The sequence below is a fragment of the Gallus gallus genome, chromosome 3, assembly GCF_016699485.2.
Source record: "Gallus gallus isolate bGalGal1 chromosome 3, bGalGal1.mat.broiler.GRCg7b, whole genome shotgun sequence".
NCBI classification, from domain to species: Eukaryota; Metazoa; Chordata; class Aves; order Galliformes; family Phasianidae; genus Gallus; species Gallus gallus.
This window is the reverse complement of record NC_052534.1, coordinates 54,211,329-54,231,345: the sequence shown is the minus strand read 5'-3', so window position 1 is coordinate 54,231,345 and position 20,017 is coordinate 54,211,329. Positions and strand designations below refer to the sequence as shown.

At 40.6% G+C, this 20,017-nt stretch overlaps 1 protein-coding gene across 1 annotated transcript; it reads right to left on the bottom strand.

The window, feature by feature from the left end:
* Positions 1-524: 524 nt before the first annotated feature.
* PERPA (p53 apoptosis effector related to PMP22 A) lies at positions 525-17,997 on the bottom strand. The gene is made up of 3 exons (NM_001277703.2): positions 17,666-17,997; positions 2,745-2,888; positions 525-2,491 (listed from the first exon to the last, which is right to left on the bottom strand). Exons 1-3 carry the CDS (start codon positions 17,874-17,876, stop codon positions 2,277-2,279), a joined length of 570 nt encoding a protein of 189 aa, NP_001264632.1. The 5' UTR covers positions 17,877-17,997; the 3' UTR covers positions 525-2,276.
* Positions 17,998-20,017: the final 2,020 nt, after the last annotated feature.

The following is a 20,017-nucleotide window of genomic DNA, read 5'->3' as shown; positions in this document are numbered from 1 at the left end:
CTCTGCTCTTGCAGTAAGGTTAGAGTCATACTCCTAAACCTTGTTTTGTGCATCTTTCTCCACCTCCAGATATTGGGTCAGCATTCAGCTAATGGGAAAGAAACTATAAATACAATCAGTGATTGCTCAAGTTCACCTTTGCTTCCTCAAGGGATTGACACATCCAAAAGCACCGAGCAGGTCCACAGTGCCTTCCTATTTGCTGAACATGACAACAATGTCTCCCACACTAAAACAAGCTGTAACACTGTAATACAGAACCATGCATGTAGTTACTTGACTCCATGTAGACCATAAGCTCAACAGAGCAAAATCACTATTCTCATATGAATATGAATGAGGCCCCAGGATACAGTCAACTGAAGAGCAGAACAAGATGTCTTAATGTTAGATCTGTAAATTACTCTCCCCTCTCAAATCCAGCCAGCACACACAACAGCCAGCTCCAATATGGTGCCTTAGAAGAGAATACTCTGGGGGACTCTGTGCTTTCTTCTTGGTAGAGAACAAAATCTAAGACTCAGTTTTGAAACAATACATAGATACCATCATTTATTAGGTATAATAAGCATAATGGAAAGAGTTATGAATTTCTTTTCCTGGACAGATAACGTTACATAAAGAATTGAAAGCCATTTTATACAAACGGTTTTGCCAACTGTGTTTATTTTATTTTCATTTTCTTACAACTAGTTCTTAATGTATTTGCAAGTTTTTTTCTAGCTTTTCCCTGTCACATGGACACTCCACATCAGCCTGATACATCTCTCACATTTATTGATCTAAGTTAGGAGTCACTCCATAAAATTAAATGGAGTTAACTGCATTTAAAAAAAAAAAAAAAAAGAGGATGAATAAAATATATATATTTTTTTATTTAAAAAAAAAAGAAGGTTAAGGCCTGTGTCTCTATTAATTTTAGCTACTTAAAGGCTTTACTAAAAAAAATTTCTCTCATTCTTTGCAGTAAAGAACATTTGGCAGGACACTTTTCATAAAGTACAGTTACAAAATTGCACATGTATTACAAGAAAATAATTCTATCTAGTTAAAGATTTCAGTAGGAGTTCTCTTTACAGAAAGCAAGACATTGAGTATTATAAAGCTAGGGTTAGCAATGCAGAAGCCAGCAGTTTATCGAGTATTGCTTTCAATATACCCAGGCTTGCAGCACTGTGGAATATAAGATACTATAGGGTATTTTGTATGTGAGACTCTTAGTATTGGTTGGTATTTACACGTTACAGTATACAATTTCTACTTTTAGAATACTTATAAATATCAAATTAATGAAAAAGGGCCTTTTGGCAAAAGTTTGATACCTAGAATCACACTGCTCCAGGCCCACATCTGATGTGAGCCCAGACTGCTGAGGGGCTTATACCTCTGCATAACTCCTTCCTGACTCTTTTATCCTGGATAAAACAGCTAGAACAGTAAAACAGAGCTTCCTAAAGACATAGGTTTTGATACAGCTAATCAAAGGGGTAGAGGCCCATGAAAAAAATATTGAACCAGGACCCTCTTCAAACCAGATCTATAGGTTGTAGAAATGTCTGGAAATCCCCTCTGCCTTTGCCTGCTCTGTGCTGGCACCAACAACAGAATGCCAGAATTTTTAAGGGTGCTTGGATTACTGGTGGTCTTAGCTTACTGATGCTAACATTCAGAAATAAGTACTTAAGTTCCAAATGGATGAATGAAAGTCAGGATGCTAGCTTTGGTAGTGGGGGTCTCTCTTGCCCTGTAGCCCTACAGTTTAAGTGAATGAATGCAAAACTGGAAGTCATGAAGCACTGGCTGACTAATTTGCTGCTCTGACAGTCAGTAGATTAAGGCATTTGCTTTCTTGAAAAATGCACAAAATCTTCAGGTTAGAGAAAATTGAAACATACAAAATGGGATTTCTGTGAGTTGATTTTCTTCAGAAAGACAATATGTGTTGTTTTGTTTACTGATAGTTTCTTTTCTGATTTTAATTGGAAATGTAAAAGCATGCAAGATTTAATGGAATCCATGTGCATCCACATTCATGGGAATGAATGAGGAAACACAAGGATTTTTTTAATTTTTAGAATGAATCTTCTAAGCAATCCACATCAGATACGAAGGTTCAGAAAATAGTAAATAACTTTATTGTAAAATGCCAGTACTGTTTTTCTGTATATGTATTTTAAAAGTTTCCAACCTTTACTACTCCATCTGATGATACTATTCTGGAAAATGTAGATGGTCTGTCAGATATCTCTTGAATAAAAATATATTTCTTCTGGTGCTTATGGGGAAGAGTAAAAATATGTGGGCTTCACATTACCCAAGATTTGATCTTCATAGTTAGGAAGGCAGCAGAAGAAGAATCCCAAGCATATTTCCATAATGGCAGTGGTCCAGCCAAAGCCGTAGGCCCAGCTGAACATATTGATTCCTGTCATTTCAATTTCACTGGAGAACTTCACTGGATAAATGACCAGGCCCATGACGGAGAACACAGCTGAAGAAACAGGAGGGAAGAAGTGGATTAAGCTTACACCTATCACACCGCTCACATCCATAATAGTTGCAGCTAAATCCACCCATGTTTTGGAGGATTTGGAAATTGATCCACTGCCATGACAGATTTTATGTTATTTTTCATTGAGACTTCAAATGCATACTGACAGAGAAGTGAGCATAGAAGCAGATAAGGAAAATACCAGTTCTAGTATATCTGCATGAGCTAAACTTTGCTTCACATATTGTCTTACCAGCAACAAAAAGCAAGCCTCCAATCCCTCTTATGAAGTTGAACCGAAGTGTATCAATGGCAAACGCTATGATGGCCAGAGCAAAACAGATGACAAGGAGTATGAAGCCAACAAGGTATGTGGCAGCTGCAGCTCTTCCCCAAGCTGAAATCAGAAGGAAAGTATATTAGAATGGAAAAAAGATGTGTTTTTCTCTGGCTTATAGTGAAAGGTTAATTTTAAACAAACACAAAAAGGAAGTTCCAAGAAGAAAAGAATGGAAACCTCAGCACTGGTGAGGCCGCACCTTGAGTACTGTGTCCAGTTTTGGGCCCCTCAGTGTAAGAAGGACATCAAGGCCCTGGAGTGTGATCAGAGAAGGGCAACAAAGCTGGTGAGGGGTCTGGAGCACAGGCCTTACGAGGAATGGCTGAAGGAGCTGGGATTGTTCAGTCTGGAGAAGAGGAGGCCTTATTGCTCTCTATAACTTCCTGAAGGGAGGTTGTAGTGAGCTGGGGGTCGGCCTCTTCTCTCGTGTGACTAGTGATAAGACTAGAGGGAATGGCTTCAAGCTGCGCCAGGGAAGGTTCAGGCTGGACATTAGGAAATACTACTTCTCTGAAAGAGTGGTCAGGCACTGGAATGGGCTGCCCAGGGAGGTGGTGGAGTCACCAACCCTGGAGGTGTTCAAGGAACGTTTGGACATTGTGTTGAGGGACATGGTTTAATGAGAAGTATTGGTGATGGGTGGATGGGTGGATGGTCGGACTGGGTGATCCTGTGGGTCTTTTCCAACCTCGGTGATTCTATGATTCTATGAAACTTTCTTTCCTCTTGTAGATGAGCACTTTAGACCCCACAGAAACAATTCATAAAGCATGAAGTGTGCAAACACACCGCCTTTGACCTCTCCTACAGGAAGTAATGGGGCTTGGATATATACTTCCTATTTAGTTGTAACAGTCAAGAGTTGAGCAAAAAAAATGACTGTAGAAATTGAACAGTGGACACTCTAAGAATAAATGTCATTACCTCAGTAGATGCTGTAAAACCAGACGCATTCTGAGTGGACAGGGGGAGTTAGACCATCCCTGAAATTAATTACATTCTTCCTTAAAAAAATACATACAAGTGCTATCACTCTGGCATGCAAATTTAAAAGTATGGCAATACTCCATAAACATCAAGATTCAGAAATTTCTGCCTCTTCATCCTTTATTTAACTCAGAGAAGCTAAAGATTTTGAGTCTATTTTGTAGAAAACTTTGACCTCTTCTATTGATCCAAAATTAGAACAGTTCTACTTTGAAAAACCTGTTCAGGATAGAAGGAACTTTCAACTTATATATTTTATTTATTTATTTATTATTGAGTTTTCAACTTATATATATTTATGTTACAACATGTCAGAGCTAAGCACATGGTTCTGGAATAACAACTGAAAAAAATGTTATTTATTCAATATTTTAAATCTTGAGGGGTGATGACTGCTCAAAGAGATCCAACTGTCTCCTCATTGTACCAAGCCCACTTTGACACTTTTTAAATTGTGTATGTAAATAGAATAAGCATTTAAATTCTCACCCCCCTCACCTACACTATGTGTTTACAAGGTATTGGCTTCTAATCAAATGCATACAACATTAATGCTGTAAAATTACCACAGCCCAAACAAGCCTGGTCATTGTTATAACCCAAATGTGGTGCTCATTGTTCACTGAAGATTAGTTACGGAATCAAGTTACTTGAGATTTCTAGCATTCAAAAACCTACTAACCTGACTGCTTCAATCAGAAGACTGTACTGAATATGCCTAACACTGCCAGTCCATATTCTCAATACATGCTCCATCAGTGCAGTTCATAGTTCTGAGATTAGAAGTACTGACCAGCAGCTGGACAGGCACCATTAGGCTGACAATGAAATAATAGTTTTGATTTATTCCACTTTCTAATGCACCTATCTTCTTTGAATCACAGAATATACCATGTTGGAAGGGACCCACAAGGATCATTGAGTCCAACCCAAAATCACTCAGCATTTCTTGAAAAAAGTAATACCTAATTGTTTTATCTTTTGCATGGGAATTCAGGGTCTTCGTTCCTGAGCATACCAAGCAAAAGCTTCCTTGGACTATGGAAGAATGAGCTACCCTGAACTTCTGCCACCTAAAGATTTTCAGAATAACCAGGTAGGAGTAGACAAAAATACATGTTAACACTAACTGGCTGAAGTGGAATGAAGAATTTTGTTTTGAGCATGTGTATTTGTCCTTTCCCCCTGCTTTCTCCTTGACTGATTGATGGCCAAAAGATTTGCAGTTAGTGCAGCTGTTGGCCATTCAGTCTGATCTTTGGTTCAGGGGAGCTTGGAAAAGCTTTAAAGCCAAAAACTGTTGAAGAGATAGGAACAGAAAGTTTTGTGTCTTTTATGTGAAATGTGGCTGCTTGCTTATGCTGCAATAGAAGCTCTTACTAAATCAGTAATATTTCAGGTTAAATCATTTGCTAATTACATAATGAATAGCCTTCCCTTTGCTTGTAATCCAACTTGTACTACACAACGAGCAAAGGAAATGTCATTGATGACACTCTGGACAGAAGCAGAAGCCAATTCTTTACAGCATATTATCCTCAGTAATAGCAACTGCATTGGTCATATAATGGTAAATGATTGTGATGCAACTTCTCCCACACAAAACATTGTCTCCAGGTCCAGTGGTGCTTCCCTAGCAGTCTTGTACCAAGAATTTTCCTCAGGTAGGCCTAAGGAGGTCACAGAATCATAGAGCATAGGTCTGCTGGGAATTGAAAGGGACCCACAGGCATCCACCATGTCCAACCCCTGGCTCCACACAGTGCCACCCAAAATGCAAACCCTATGTCTGAGAACTCTGTTCAAATGCTCCTTGAACTCCAGCAGTTTGGGGCCATGACCACTGCCCTGGGCAGCCTGTTCCATGCCCACCACCTGATGAAGAACCTTTTCCTATCACCCAACCTGGCCCTCCCCTGACACAGCTCCAACAAGATGGGACCTCAGCTGCTCTTCAAGTCATACTCTCCAGACCCTTCACCTCCTCCATAGCCATCCTTTGGATTCTGTCTAATATTTTTATGTCTTTCATGTATTGTGGCACCAAAACCTGAATCCAGTGCTAGAGTTGAGGTCAGACAGCATAGAGCTGAGTGGGACAACCGCTTACCTCACACGGCTGGCAGTGCTGATGCCACCCCAGGGTACAGTTGGCCCTTTTGGCTAAAGATTTTCCATCTTTACTTTTGTTTTCATTGACCCATCAAAATTAATTTATCTTTCTGTTTACTTTTCAACATTCTTCTCTACTCTGTGAATTTTGTTCCATTCTAGCTATTGCACTACATTTTCTGTTGTATGTTATGTCTCTTTTCCTCCTTATGTTATAGAGTTTCCATCTGCTTTAGAAGACCTTTCAACTGTATTATTCCTCTTGTACACAGGCTGCCTGAGAAAAAATGAAGAGACAGCAAAGGTGTGCCTGTATCTTAGTACCTAACTTGATGTTTTAGCTCAAACTATTTTCTTGGGGAGTTTAGAGAAGGCACAGAGGTATAGCACACAGCATGGAAAGGCAGGGTCTAGAGGAGGAGCACCTCAGCTGACCTACGGAAGCCTTGCTTCCCATGAGGAGTTGATGACAGTCAGTATCCAGCAGCTGGCAGCATTCACCAGACTAAGGACTCAGAGGGGACCTGATGGCCACAGCAAAGTGTGGTGGTACCATGCCCATGCTGCCATCTCACTCCTCCTTTAGCCTTGCCCAGGTGTTTTTCCTGAAGTAGTATTACAAGTGCTGCGACTGTATGAAAGCAGATTGGGTGTATGCCCAACCTGCAGGGCACTGGATATATGGCAAGAAGAGACATGTTAGCTACAGGATGCCTACATCTTTAGGACTCATTGCTTAATCATGTAACAGCCAATTTCATGACAATTTTAAAAAGGAAAAAAATATAACTCAGAGTTGGAAGAAAACTAACATACAGCTCCTCTAAGGCAATTGAATTCCATTGGAGAGCCACTGTTATGTGTTGTTGTTGGTTTTTTTTTTGGTTGGCTGTTTGGTTTTTTTTTTTTGAGGAACCCGACTTCTGTCTTTTTAAGCAGTAGTTTTTAGTAGTCTGAGACCACAGTGTGCAAACACCTTACCTTCCTGAGGTAAAAGGTACCAATACTTTATGTGGGTATAACTGCAACTGTTTTTGTTTCTGAGGTATTTATTTTTCCTCGTGTCAGACAGAACTAGAGTACCTTAGTGTCTTTGCCAATATAACTAGTAATTACAGTTCCTCAAAAGTGCCAGAATTAGAAGAATTTCATTGATCAGGAAACACTGATACAGAGGGAAAATGTGCAATTCCAGCCATTACAACTGCAAAATGTCTTCTGCATCTCCAGAGTAGTCTCAAAGCCTTAGCACAAGAATAGAATCCTTGTGATGCTGAGCAGCAACACCCTCCCCAAGCACTTTCTCCACAGGCTGCAAAATACTTTGTTGAAAGTACATTTCAGAATAGGTGTTTTTATTAGGAATCACTTTTGAATGATTTTACAAAATGATTTAATTGCAACCAAGCAGCTAAGCTGGTCCCAAATATTGTGTTATTTATCTTTATATTTTTCTTAACATAAAGCAAAAGTTAAAGCATAAATAATTTTTTATAACTGCAAATCTTTTTTCATAAAAATGAGAAATCCAGATTACAGAGTTATCATGGATGCAGTGCCAACTCAACGAACACTTGACTCTAGAGGGAGAGCAGTTGAAAGCTGAAAATCCCTGTCATAAAATCAGAAATAGAGACAGAAGGAACAGCAGGTTAAATGACATCAAGCTAAATCAGTGAAAATATTCAGGAACTTGTGGGAACTGTTTTCTCATGTCCTCCAACTGGAAGTGATGAGTTGGCAGTTTAATAGTTAAAATGTGCTAGTTGGAAAAGAAATGCCTATTTATGCAAGTGTCCTGGAAAACCTGCAGGGTACTGCAACACTTGCATGTTCATCCTACTTCACCCTTTTTGCCTCCTCTGTCAGCTGAAAAAAATGCAAATGAACATTGTGAGAGAGTTTGTAGGAGGTGACATGCCATCCTCTCTTCAGCTCTCTTTTAGCTGGCAATTTTCTGAGCAATTTTGTCTTACAGCACAGTCCTTACAAGAAGACCTTGCAATCCAATGCAGGCAAAACAACCACCCATTTTCATGTCCATCTCAAGCAGAGGAAAAAGTGCGTCTATGTACAGTGTCTTGTGCATGAGTCAGTAATGACTTCTGAGAGTCCAAACAACCCACCATGAATGCCATGTGTGACTACTGTCAGCCATATATGACTACTGGAAAATGAAAATAAGTGCCCTCCGTCTAGTACCCATTGCTGTGTGAGGAGAACTTCAGCTAATTTAGAGAACAGAAAGAGTCCACCCATGCCCAAGCAGAGCTTGCTGTAGCTTATGAACAAGATAATTAGCTAAGACTGTTTAATAATAACACAGCTTTATTACAGTGCTATTAAAGCTAAGTTAGTTCAGAAGTAGCATGACTTCCTCTTGTATTCTTCCATCCAAACATATTCTGAATATCCTCTTGTTGACTGCAGGCATATGGAAGCTGACTGACTATGAGAAATCCAGGACTAAGAGTGTCTCCAATTTCCTGTCTTCCTGATTTCAGTCTCTTGTGCATTTTCCCAAAGTGCAAACACTGCTCATGCTTCATACATAAGGAAGCAAACTTCCTTGCTCAGCAGTAAGCCAAGTCAAAACTTTGGACCACTAACTCTGCTGTTCTTAGCTTGCCATGTGTTTTGAGCTCCTAGTAGTACCTTGAAAATAACGTGACGCCTACTTCTCTCACGATAACAACAAATTTCTCTGATTTCATTGTATATGCTTCAAGAATGTGAGAAAACATTTACAATGTTGTTCTCATGTCTTTCTTGATATGATACCCCCAGGTGACACAAACTACGGAGTGTCTCTGTTTGAGTCATATTTTCTGAAAGGAACCCTAGAAACCTCAGGAGTACTTCTAGTCAAATAAGTAAGAATATATTTATTCAAATTTTCCCCCTAGCTTGAATCTAAATACATAGATAGCATTAGAAAGAAAAAAGAGTTTGTAGTCAGCTTGCAGAGATCAACAAATTATTGACACATTATTGCCAGCTGATCATGTCATCACATCAGCCTCTGCAGTGAGTTGTGCAGCAATTTCAGGGATGAGAGTTTCAATACAAAGGAGAGAAAAAAGCAAGATTGCCTTGAAAACAACAACATTTACTTTGTTATCCCTCACAGCATCAGGGGAGAGAAACACAAATCCTGCTGTTCTAGCTCCGGTCTTACATGGCACTTCTTACAAGAACTAAAATCTGCCATGTCGGTGATTCATCTCTGTGTTGAACGTAATGAGAATGTTTCTAGACTGAGTTTGTAGAGCTCAACCTGTTTTATGACTGTCTGATTAAAGGGAAAGAGCGTTATTTTGAAAACAAAGCTGAACTCACTCGGATTTCTCAACCTGACATTTTTCATCAGGGTGTGGCGAACTCTGGACTCCTTGATTTGTTTCCATTGAAATGATAAATTAAAGCGTTCTCCTAATTTATATCTCCTCAGCTTCCATCTTAGATTGACCCATCAAAGTTATTAATCCTAAACACAGTTTATCAGCTGAAAGGTTAAGAAGTGTTGTTGTACATACAAGACACTGCCATACAGGACTCCAAGTTAAGTGGCATGGTCAGAAATTCCTTTTAAAACTGTACAGCACAAAATCTTGTCTTCTGACAGTTATAATCAGGTAACCTGTAATAAGCAAACTGTGAGAAAATTTGATGCTCTCTTTGAAAATGGTCTGCAAGCATTGGCTGATCATGAGCTGATTTTGAAATGCTAGACTGCGTTTGTTTGTGTGCACAGCTGAAACTCAATCAGAAACTATTAAAAGTAGCTTCTTATGAATAAACAATATATGCAGACTGAAAGCTACTGACTGAATATAACTTAAAATAAAAGCTACAAAAACAAAGAAAATAACATATTAGCCAAGGATAATTTACAAACAGAATAAAATGGGGGAAAAAAAAAACAAAAAAAAACAAAGGCGTGATTAAATGTGTATTATTCTCTGAGCTTCTATCCCCTGCTGCTCTTCACTGCATCTGAATTTTTCTTAAAACAACTGATTTTCAAGTATCTTTCCTTTGGCAGGTCAGTACTGGTTGTTTTTCTTCGTTCTTTTGTGTGTGTGTTAAGTTTGAAGTGGGATACAAAATATGCAGTTTAGGTTCTTCTTTTTGATATCCTTTTTAGTGACTCTGCTCTTTCCCTCAGCATTACTTCAGAATTCATTGAGAGTCAATAAGGATTTCTCATTTAATATCAGAATATTATCTTACGATATGCAAGCCATTTTTATGTGAGCAGGAACCAAGTAAATCTTTCAGTTTGCCAGTACCCAAGAGTCAACCATTGTGGCAGAGAATAACCTACTTAGATTCACTCTACATAATTCCATTGCCAGAGTTTCTCGACGGTTAGCAGCAGGTCCCATCATACAAATGGGAAAGAATTAGGGCTTCCAAATTACATATAATAACATCTTTAAATGCAAACAGTAAGGTAAAGAACCTTCATGCACAGACCACCTATCAGTAAAGCACAATATATATTAGCAGAAAGCAGTATGTTAACCATAGCTTAGGGCTACAGTAACATTTCAGTTCAGCTTGGTGGACTTTAACTCATTGAAAGCAAATGACTATTAACTTCCAACCACTGACTTCAGTAATGAACATATACAGGCAACAGCTGTGTTCAAGGCTTTATGTACTTCTGAAAACCTCTTCTCTTACTGAGGAAAGCAATCCAGTTTAGAAGCTATCCTGACTTGGATTTTGAGGCGAGGAGTAGTTAGACTTGAGGGAGTGGTTCAAATTCATCTCATCATAAGCCCAGACATGTACAAGCTTGAATTTGATGCTGGCTTCTGCAAATCCTATATTAATGAGGGCTTCTTAGCACTGGGGAGGCAGAAGAGGCAGAAGGTGTAGTGCTGTCATCAAAGGGATCACCGAGTGAGTAAGTTAGCTATTAAATTAATGTGCACATAGTGCCTCAAAATTAGAGGTTTGACCAGGGGAGAGTCAGGGAATACCCCTAGCTCACATTGTCTTCAGAAGCAGTTGCATACGCTGCAAATATCTTGTTTAATCAGTTTAATTTTATACAGTTTAATACCACAGTAGGTTTCCTTTTATTTTTCCTATTTATTTTAAACTAAAACAGGATGACTTAAACTTGGATGCATATATGGGGGTGGGCAAGGTCAAAGAAATAATACAGGCAAGGTATTGATAAATCAGTGCATATGCATAGTAGCAAGATAAATCTGCTTCCTAACTGAGTTAAAAGATATAGTGTGAGTTAAACAGAATAAACTTCTGTGACAACATAGGCTATGAACTAGAAGTTGAAATTGAAACAGCAGGGTAGAACCTTTCCAAAAAGCTCCTTTTAAGTTTGATTGTCCCAGGGCCATTTGAGGCTGAAGAACACTGAATTTATATCTCTTTTCTATATGCACTAAGTATTATTCTCCTTACTCTTGACCCCCATTTTTCACTGGACATGGTCGGAGACATCTGACAAAGACATAGACATCCTTACTCCACAAACCAATTTGAATTCTGGGAATTTAGGACTGATGAGAGAGAACTTGTATTAGCGCTTAACAAAGAAGAAATGTGGCATCAAAACATTTGCTGACTGAACATGTTCAAAGTTGCTTAGAACAATAGAAGCTGTCAGTGAGAAATGAAAATGTAAAAATAACAGTATTTAGAAAGGTTTGTTCCTTTTCCTGAGTAATTGCTTTCCTGCTTAAGTAATCTGGCTCTTTAATCCTACAGTAGAATTCATATTCATCCTTGCAGCTTTTATCACCGTTCAGACTACCAAGAGAGTACTTTAGCCTTGTTATAGCAGATTACCTCAATAAGCTAAGGGAAGATATGTGCTGAAGAGAAATAAGAAGATAGCCACAATTTTCAGCAGAGATGCCTTCTCTATGTGTGAGTGAATGGTACGCACTCAATGACTTCAGATCCTGACTACTCAAAACACTGAGGATTTTTGCAAAGTCCTCAACACCAGCAGTTCAACTCCTCATGGGGAGATAAGAACCCTCCACAGAACTGATATTTTCCCACCCAATTTAACTGTAATTGTTAAAGTGCAGGCTGGATGATAAACAGTGGGATGCCATCTGCAATTGCTTTCTGTAGAGTTAATTGCTGAAGAGTATAACTACTATTTAAAAAGAGTCTGAATAAATGAATTTGCCACTAAATATATAAAAGAACAAACCCTAAAATTACAAGGGAAAGCATATTTGCAGTTACGGATGAGGAATGAAAATAGTCATGCTAATTAAATGCTCTGGGGTTGATTCCCTTTATACCTCTATAGTAACAATGGAGTCTCTCCTACAAACCAAGGAAAAATCATACTTGTTCTTTTCTTCTTCCATCAGAGTTCCTTAAATATATTGCTGTTTAACACATTTAATTAAGGCTGTATTTTCTAGCATTCTAAGTTTTGAATAACTATTGAATATTACAAGTTATTAAGTAACTAATCTTGTCATCGCTTTTTTCACTGGTTAATCCAAAGTAATTTGTAGGAGACTGGTGACATAGGAAGTGATGTACTACCCTTCACACTGTCAGCAAAATTACTCACAATCAGTGTAAATAAATATGACTGTTTCACACTCACGTGAAGTAGGAACAGCAAAAATTTTTGTTTTCTTTTCCCCCTGTACCAAAAGAGTGAAGACTTTACCCCGTAAATCAGATAACGCACAGAGAATATAGCTGACTCCTGCTCTCTCATGGCCTTCTTTGGACCAATCAGAAACCTCCCCAGCCTTTGTTTCCCATATTTAGGGGCATGATGACCATCTACCTGAATATCGCTATCACATAGAAGAGTTTAAGTGCAGAACCTTGGCTTCAGGGAAAGTCTGCGACAATGGCCCTCTGACTTGAGACAGGCCCTGCTTCAAAGCACAATTACATGCTTGCTTCACTCCTCTTCCTACGTGCACACACCCCTGCATGCAAAACAACAATCGGGACAGGCAGCTTCTCCTCTCAGATTCTGCTGGGGTGGGCTGTGTCTCAGTCCAGCCCTCTGGAAATGTCCCTGTACCATTCTTCTCAGGGTGCCTGCTTGAGCCTGAGCCAAGCAAGGGCTTCCCTGTGCCTGGCTGTCAGCCCTGATAGGCACATGGGAGAAGGCAAAACAATTTTACGTAGGCAGTGCGGCAACAGGGAAACTTCTGTCTGGTCTGTCCTGTGCCCCAGGTGTGATGAGTCACTGGCTGGAGAAGGTAATTTCCCAGAAGGAGATGTGGGGCTAGGCCTTGTACCTCACCACTGTATCATTAGCTGGGGGGAGGGGGCAAGTAATTTGCACTCATGCATGCTGGCTCTGGAATGCTAAATGGGGCTTCAGTGTGACAAAAGTTTTTCTGGACCCAAGAGCTTGATACAGGCAAAACAGAGAAGAAAATCTACTTACCGGTATGGTTCTTGTGAGATTACATTAGAATATGTATTTCTTTGAGTGAAAAAAGGGAATGCCTTTTGCAACATTCCCTTTCTTCTAATGGCAACAGACATAATCATCTGTTGCCATATTTGAAATATTCTTCTATTACAATACTATACTACCCATCCTATCTGGTAATGTTGTACTAACATTCATAGTCCAAAGTAATACTGGAGTGAGATAGAACATTGTTACTCACTATCTAGGAAGATGAGGTGGAGAAATGTGTCCTCTCCAGATGGAAAAATCATTCAACCTTCTCCTACTGCCACAGACAATAAACTCCAAACATTGTAGGGAAAGGTTGGGTTTGGATACTATAATGTGAAAATGATTGATGATCTGGATTTCATTTGTCATGCAAAAATGCCTTTTCCTAACATTTTTCCATCCAAATGGTAGATTTGCACCATCCAAATGAGTGAACTACTTCAGAGGTCTGAGCTTGCAGTTATTTTGAGGGCAGCATCTGCACACACAAAGGCTGCAGGGCCAGGTAAAACATAAGATAGGACAAGTAGCCTTAAGTGTTTCATCTTATTGTGCATCATACTGAGACTAATAAAATCAGTTATTCCTCCCAACCAAGAACGCACATGTTTAAACATCTTCAGAGCCTGCAGTGGAATAAATTACACACTGAAAAATAGTCTAAGGTCTGAGACATGCCTTGTACAAGAGATGTCCTCTAGCCAAAAAGTCAAGAAAAACAAAGGAGTGCCATGGCAGCTTCATGAAGGGATTTAACTTCTGCATTTTCTTTGCAAGCTCAGCCATGTCCCAAATACTTACATTCCATATTGTGCCTGTTACCAATCCATAAAGTCTTGGTCTTTGTAACAACCTAATGCACAGAAGCTTAGTGCACCAGTGAAGCAGTTACTCTGGCTTTCCAAAAAAGCACCATTGTGTAGGCCTCTTGTCTTCCCTGTGACGTTCTTAATTGTCAGCTTAAACAACAATTCCGGAGATTCCTGATGGTGCCACTGAATTGACAATGAAACATTCAGCTTCCTCCCCTTCAAACATAACCAACCTCAAGGATATTTAATTATTACTATTATTATTATTTGTCTAAACTAAACAGCAGAGATGCAGGGGAATTACAGACATTGTAGGTGAAAGATTTGATCTGAATTTGCACACTATATTGAACAACTTGCAAGACCTTTATGATTAGATCTAATTATAATGGGATGAAGATGTCTGTGGTGGATTAAGATATTTTACTGTCCAAGCCATGTTGGGCATATTCACTGACAGTCACTGTTTTAGACATACATATTATATATGTCAGTGAAACTAGCCCCACAGTAAGACTGAATTTCAGACCTACGCAGCCTCAGAAGCTGAAAATAAAGCCCAGAGGAAAGCAAACAGGAACTGAGGGATAGAGGGGGGAATGAAAGTATTAATCTCTTGAAAATGTAAAACACTCTGGTCCTTGCTATTTACATCATGTCTTTTGTCTCCGTGCTCAGGAAGGCATGTAATTACACTTTGTTTATCAAGCATGGTGTTTAGCTTGGCACAAGAGAAAGATAAATATCCACAGAACATGACACTCAATGCTTGTTTTCTGTGACCTTGTGGATAAATGGAACCCCAGAATTATTAGAAGCCTATGTTCCAGCAGCAGGGCATACAAAATCAGTCTTAATGCAAAACAAGTGAGATGTATGCTTACAAGGTGTATGCTTCCAAGCGAGATGCTGTCACATGGTCTGGCTTTTTGAGTGGAATCCAAGATGAGCTCCAGGCACTTGCATGCTGCATGAGCAATGACAGTGCTCCCAGAAGAGATATCCCAACCCTACATCTGCTGAGCAAGGACGGAACGATAGGAAACACAGAGGGCAGAACTGGATCTGAACGCTCCCCACCTCTGGAGATAAGCTGCCTGAAGGAAATTGGCCTAGAAATCTGCTCAGGGCCCAGAGCTGAGACCAGTCCTCAGAGACATGCAACTGGCTACATTTGCTTTTCAATTAAAAAAAGAAAAAGAAATGCAACTGCAATCCCTCCTTACTCTTCGTGTTTGATAAAGATATCCTGAAGTAGCAAAGAAAATGGTGTTTCCATCTGAACTGCTAGCGCACCTGTGTGAGAAGGGAAGGACTTAGGCCCACTCCAGCCTGAGGGCTCAGCCCAGGTCTTGTATTAGGTGCTGGTCCCCAGACAATGGGTTGGAAAATCACATAGCAGAAGGACAAAATACAAGAAGGATAACATCTCTGCAGTATAGTGCTGCAGGCACCATGCTTGCATTAGGGGAGAGTAGGGACCTGCATCTGCAGGGCTGGAAAAGACCAGGACAGTGACTTTGCACTATGGCAGGCAGGCAGGCTTACAGTCCTCTCACCACTGGGGTAACCACACCTGCAATGGCCTAGATTTACACTGGAAGGTCATCTTAAAAGGGAAACTCACTGTCACTTGGCCTACGTACATTTTTGTTTTTTACATCAAGCCTCACCTATTGTCTTATTGGCTAAATAACTATCTCAGCCATATTGTCCTTTTCCACTTGGGATTTTTTTCCAGAGAGATTTTGAGCATCTGCCTGGGTTTTCTGGATCTTTAGTAACCTTGATGAAGTGAAGTGGCAGATGCATGCCCGTTGAGAGTGTACTGTAGTCATGCAGTACACAAACAGCATATCTAATGCTTTCAAAAGTGTCAGATGACTCCTCAGAGCATGTGCTGGAGCATATTCCAGAGAAATGTATGTCCTAGGTCCAGCATGTTAGAAAAATGGGACTTAATGAGGTTGTAATTTGTGGTAACTCCGTAAGTGGTGGGATAGTCCAAACTGAGAAGGATGACCTACCTGGCTTGTCTATAGATGCTTCCCAGCAGGAAACTGTGCATACAGCTGCAGATTCTAATCATGTAAGAATGAGGCAGAATAAGGAAGGAAGTGACATGCCAAACAACCATGTAGGACCTGGAAACGTGTATTATCAAGAGAAGCATGGTGAAACTTCTGAAAATTTTCTGCCTAGGTAAAACTGGCATTCATGACACAGACAGTGCCAACTGGACATCAGGATGAGAACTCACCCTTTGGTGATAGTAACCAAGAAATGTCAGGCCTTTCTCCCTCCCTTCTCCCGATAATTCACAGTATGAGCACATATTTGGAGCTGGGCATCACCATCTCTTGCTCTCCAAACAGCAAACTGCCTTGATCTATGCCCAGCCAAACAGCTGACACAGGAGCTCTGCGAGCAAGACTGGGCAAGACACTTGATGGAGCCAGTTTTATCCTGGAGCCTTATACTCTCATGAGCCTGCTACAGTTAACTCTTTACAGCTCAATTTTGGGCACAGGAGGTAAAGTTTGAACATAGATGACAAATTTTTAGTACAATTTTTAAAAGCTGTAATAAATAGCCTCTGAGACTGCTTCTACAAGTCGTTTTACATTAATTTTCAGCCAAAGCAGCTGAGATTCTGAGCTTTAGAGAAAATGTTCTTCCTTAAAATTTGAATTAGTATCAGCATAAATCAAAAGCTCAAATGTTTCTCCTGGCTCAGGCTAACAGCCAATAACTTGTTTTAGACTGTGGCACATACCAGATATGCAGAAAACAACTAAGAAGCAGCACATAATTAGAATGATCCTTCTCTTGGCTTACTCTCCCAGACACAGTGGTTTAAAACTTTTCAAGTTGTGTCAACTTGTTTAGTAGCACACTTAGCCAAAATTCAATGCAAGCATAAATCTTTTCTTCTCTCAGAGCTTTCTTTCATAATCACGAAAAGGTTCATTCACACGACCCACCTACTGGAGCAGCATTCTACAGGCTGACACTCCCTGGGGATATCTTCGTATCATCTTACATTTCTACCTCCCAGCTTCTTCCTGACGCTCAAGATTGTCTTACCCCACAACTTGCTGCTTGGACATTTGTTCAGCAGTAGTTAAGTTCTGGAAAGCTGTGATTAGCGAGGAAAAGTTATTGGCTTCTTCTAAAAGAGGAAGAAAGTCTTAACTGCTGTAACAGTTCCTGAGCTCATACACTACCACGTGTGTTTTTTGTACTACGCAAACCATGGTCTAAAGCACCCAGGTTTCCTTCTGCACAGAGGTTAGGACACGTGTTGTCTTTGTTCTGTTTCTCAAAAGCATTGATGTATTTCAGCGCTGGTTCCCATCTCCTCCAGCTTCTTAAACAAGGTCAGATATTAGGAGAAATGGTTGGGAGAGCTTTGGGGAGATGTGCTCAGAAAGGTGACCCACTGTTTCAGAGACCTCCCCGCCACCCTTGCCAATGCTTACCATAACCCATGAGAGACTCGCAGTTCCATTCCCCACCCTGCGGAGGCCTGGTGCAGCTCTCCCATAGCGACGCTTGGTGCACATAGGGCAAGGTCTGTGACTCCAGCCAGCCCCTGCCCGCCAGTGCAATGATGCCAAAGATTACGCCAATGCCCAGGAGCAGGGGTAGGATCCATCTGCAGCGAGTGTAGTCAAGGCCGTACTTCACCATCTTGCTGGCGGAGCGGGGAGAGCTGATTCTGTTACTGACCCAGCCGCACCAAGTAAAGGGTGCTTCTGCAAAATGCCTTGAGTAGGAGCACCCGTACCTGCCAGCCGGCGTGCAACTGTCTGAAAAAAAGCTTTTCAATCAGGACAGACACGAGAGGGAGGGAGGGAGGCAGCTCCACCTAAATTCAAATGAGTAAGAGCCACCGCTGAGCAATAACCAGTTGTGCCGGGAGAGGCTGCAAGGCTGGGTTTGTCTGTGGGATCCGCTCTGCTCTGCTGACTCGGTAACAAAGCGGGTGCTGCTCACCCTCGGCGTTTAACACTTTCCTTCCTGCCTCTCCCCAGCAGAAGGAGTATCTCACAGCTGTGCTCCTGAATCAGGGCAGGTGAATGCAGGAAGGCAGGCAACTGTTTGCATTGGAGGGTGGTGGCTTCTTCTGAAACTTGCCATCTGCAGGTTGAAAGCTGCCTTTCTTGGACTGTATTTAAAAATGAATGATACACTATCTTTGAAGATCAACTAAAAAAAATCCTCTAGCTTCTATTAAACAGAAACAAGAAAGAGTTTGTAAGTGCCCTCTCTATCCTTTATGGACATAGCTGCAGGAGGGAAAACACCATGGGAGTTAATCATTAAAAATATAGTATGGTGAGGGTATAGTCTTTGTGGGAGAATGAATATGAGGCTTTGGTTTGACTGTGCCTTGGGAAGTCTGCACATGGATCCATCCGTGCACATGCTGCTCAGGGCCTGCCTGAGCCTGCCTGTGATGTGCTGGAAGTGCAACACAGAGATGAACCACAGCCTCCCATCAGGTTCATCTGTAAGGCAGCTCACAAGCAACACAGCCCATAGAGTTCTCTCTTTGAACAAATACATGCCTCAGCCCAGTATTTTGATTGCCTGTACATCTGAAAGCAGCCACACCACTTGCAGATTGAAGCTGTTTTCTGTGAAATATGGTGAAGCAATGAGGATGAAAAGTGTCCTTTGCTCTCCTTGTGGATTTTGTCAGCCAGGTCTGCATCCAAGCCCAGACCTGATGTATTCATGGAGATTTGTAATTATACTGCAGCTTTCTTGGTGAAATGTGACATCTATACTGAATCACAAATTTCACATCATTTTGCTGAATTAATATTAATAAGTTAGTAATGAACTAATATGAAGTAAATTCATAACTTACACTGAATTAATACACTGCACAGGAGTGTGCACAAAAAGGTCTTGAGCTTGCATAGATGCAAACTGCAACATCCACACCGGTGAGCTGCAGCACAGTGAAGAAGCATTAGCTCCATCATGATAGTAATTTGAATGTGTCCATGTGACACCATGTCTTATCTACAAGTGGACATAGCTGATTAGCCTGGTGGTAGATCAGCAATGATGTGGCTACTTTGCTCCTCTTTCTCCAGCTGGGGCAGATCTGGCTAGCTGAAGCCTTCTAGCAGTGGCTCCCCGCAGCACAGCCATGGACCATGTTCATGAGGTTGTGAGGGGCCCATAAAGGGGGTTTGACAAGTCTCTGTTTGAGCAGGAGATGTCTTTACAGACTTGACATTTGGATTTGAGTGTCACTTAAGGCAAAAGCCAACTATCATGACATCTCAGCTGCTGTTTTGGGAAAGAAGGGACAATCTCAAGAAAAATGAAACTTTTTTATAAAGGACACTTTAGGGAGTCCTTGTGGGCTTTGTTTTTACAAGCCACAAATTCAGTTATCTTTAATCTAAACATAATGCTTAAAAGGTTAATTATCAGTTCTAACATGCTGCAATACATCTGTTTTTGTGCACAGAATCTTTGTATGTACATTAAAACAGCTACTATTTGAAGCTCCGCCATAGTGCAACATGCTGGTACCTGCAACCTGTCCACATCTGTTTATACCTTCCTTCTGTTGCCCCAGCTGAGGTAAAGACAGTCACAAAATCTCCAAAAGAGACAACAAGGATTTGGATTTAGATGGTAGATGGTTTCTAAATGATGACTTCAAAAGCACTCATGCATGTGCTCAGTAGACTGCTCAGTAGACTGCTCAGCTGTCTATATCTTGTCTCAAGTCTGAATCTTTCAAGAAGTGTCAGTTTTCTATAAACTTGGCCTTGTTTTCTCAGAGAAAGCAACACTGCAGAATA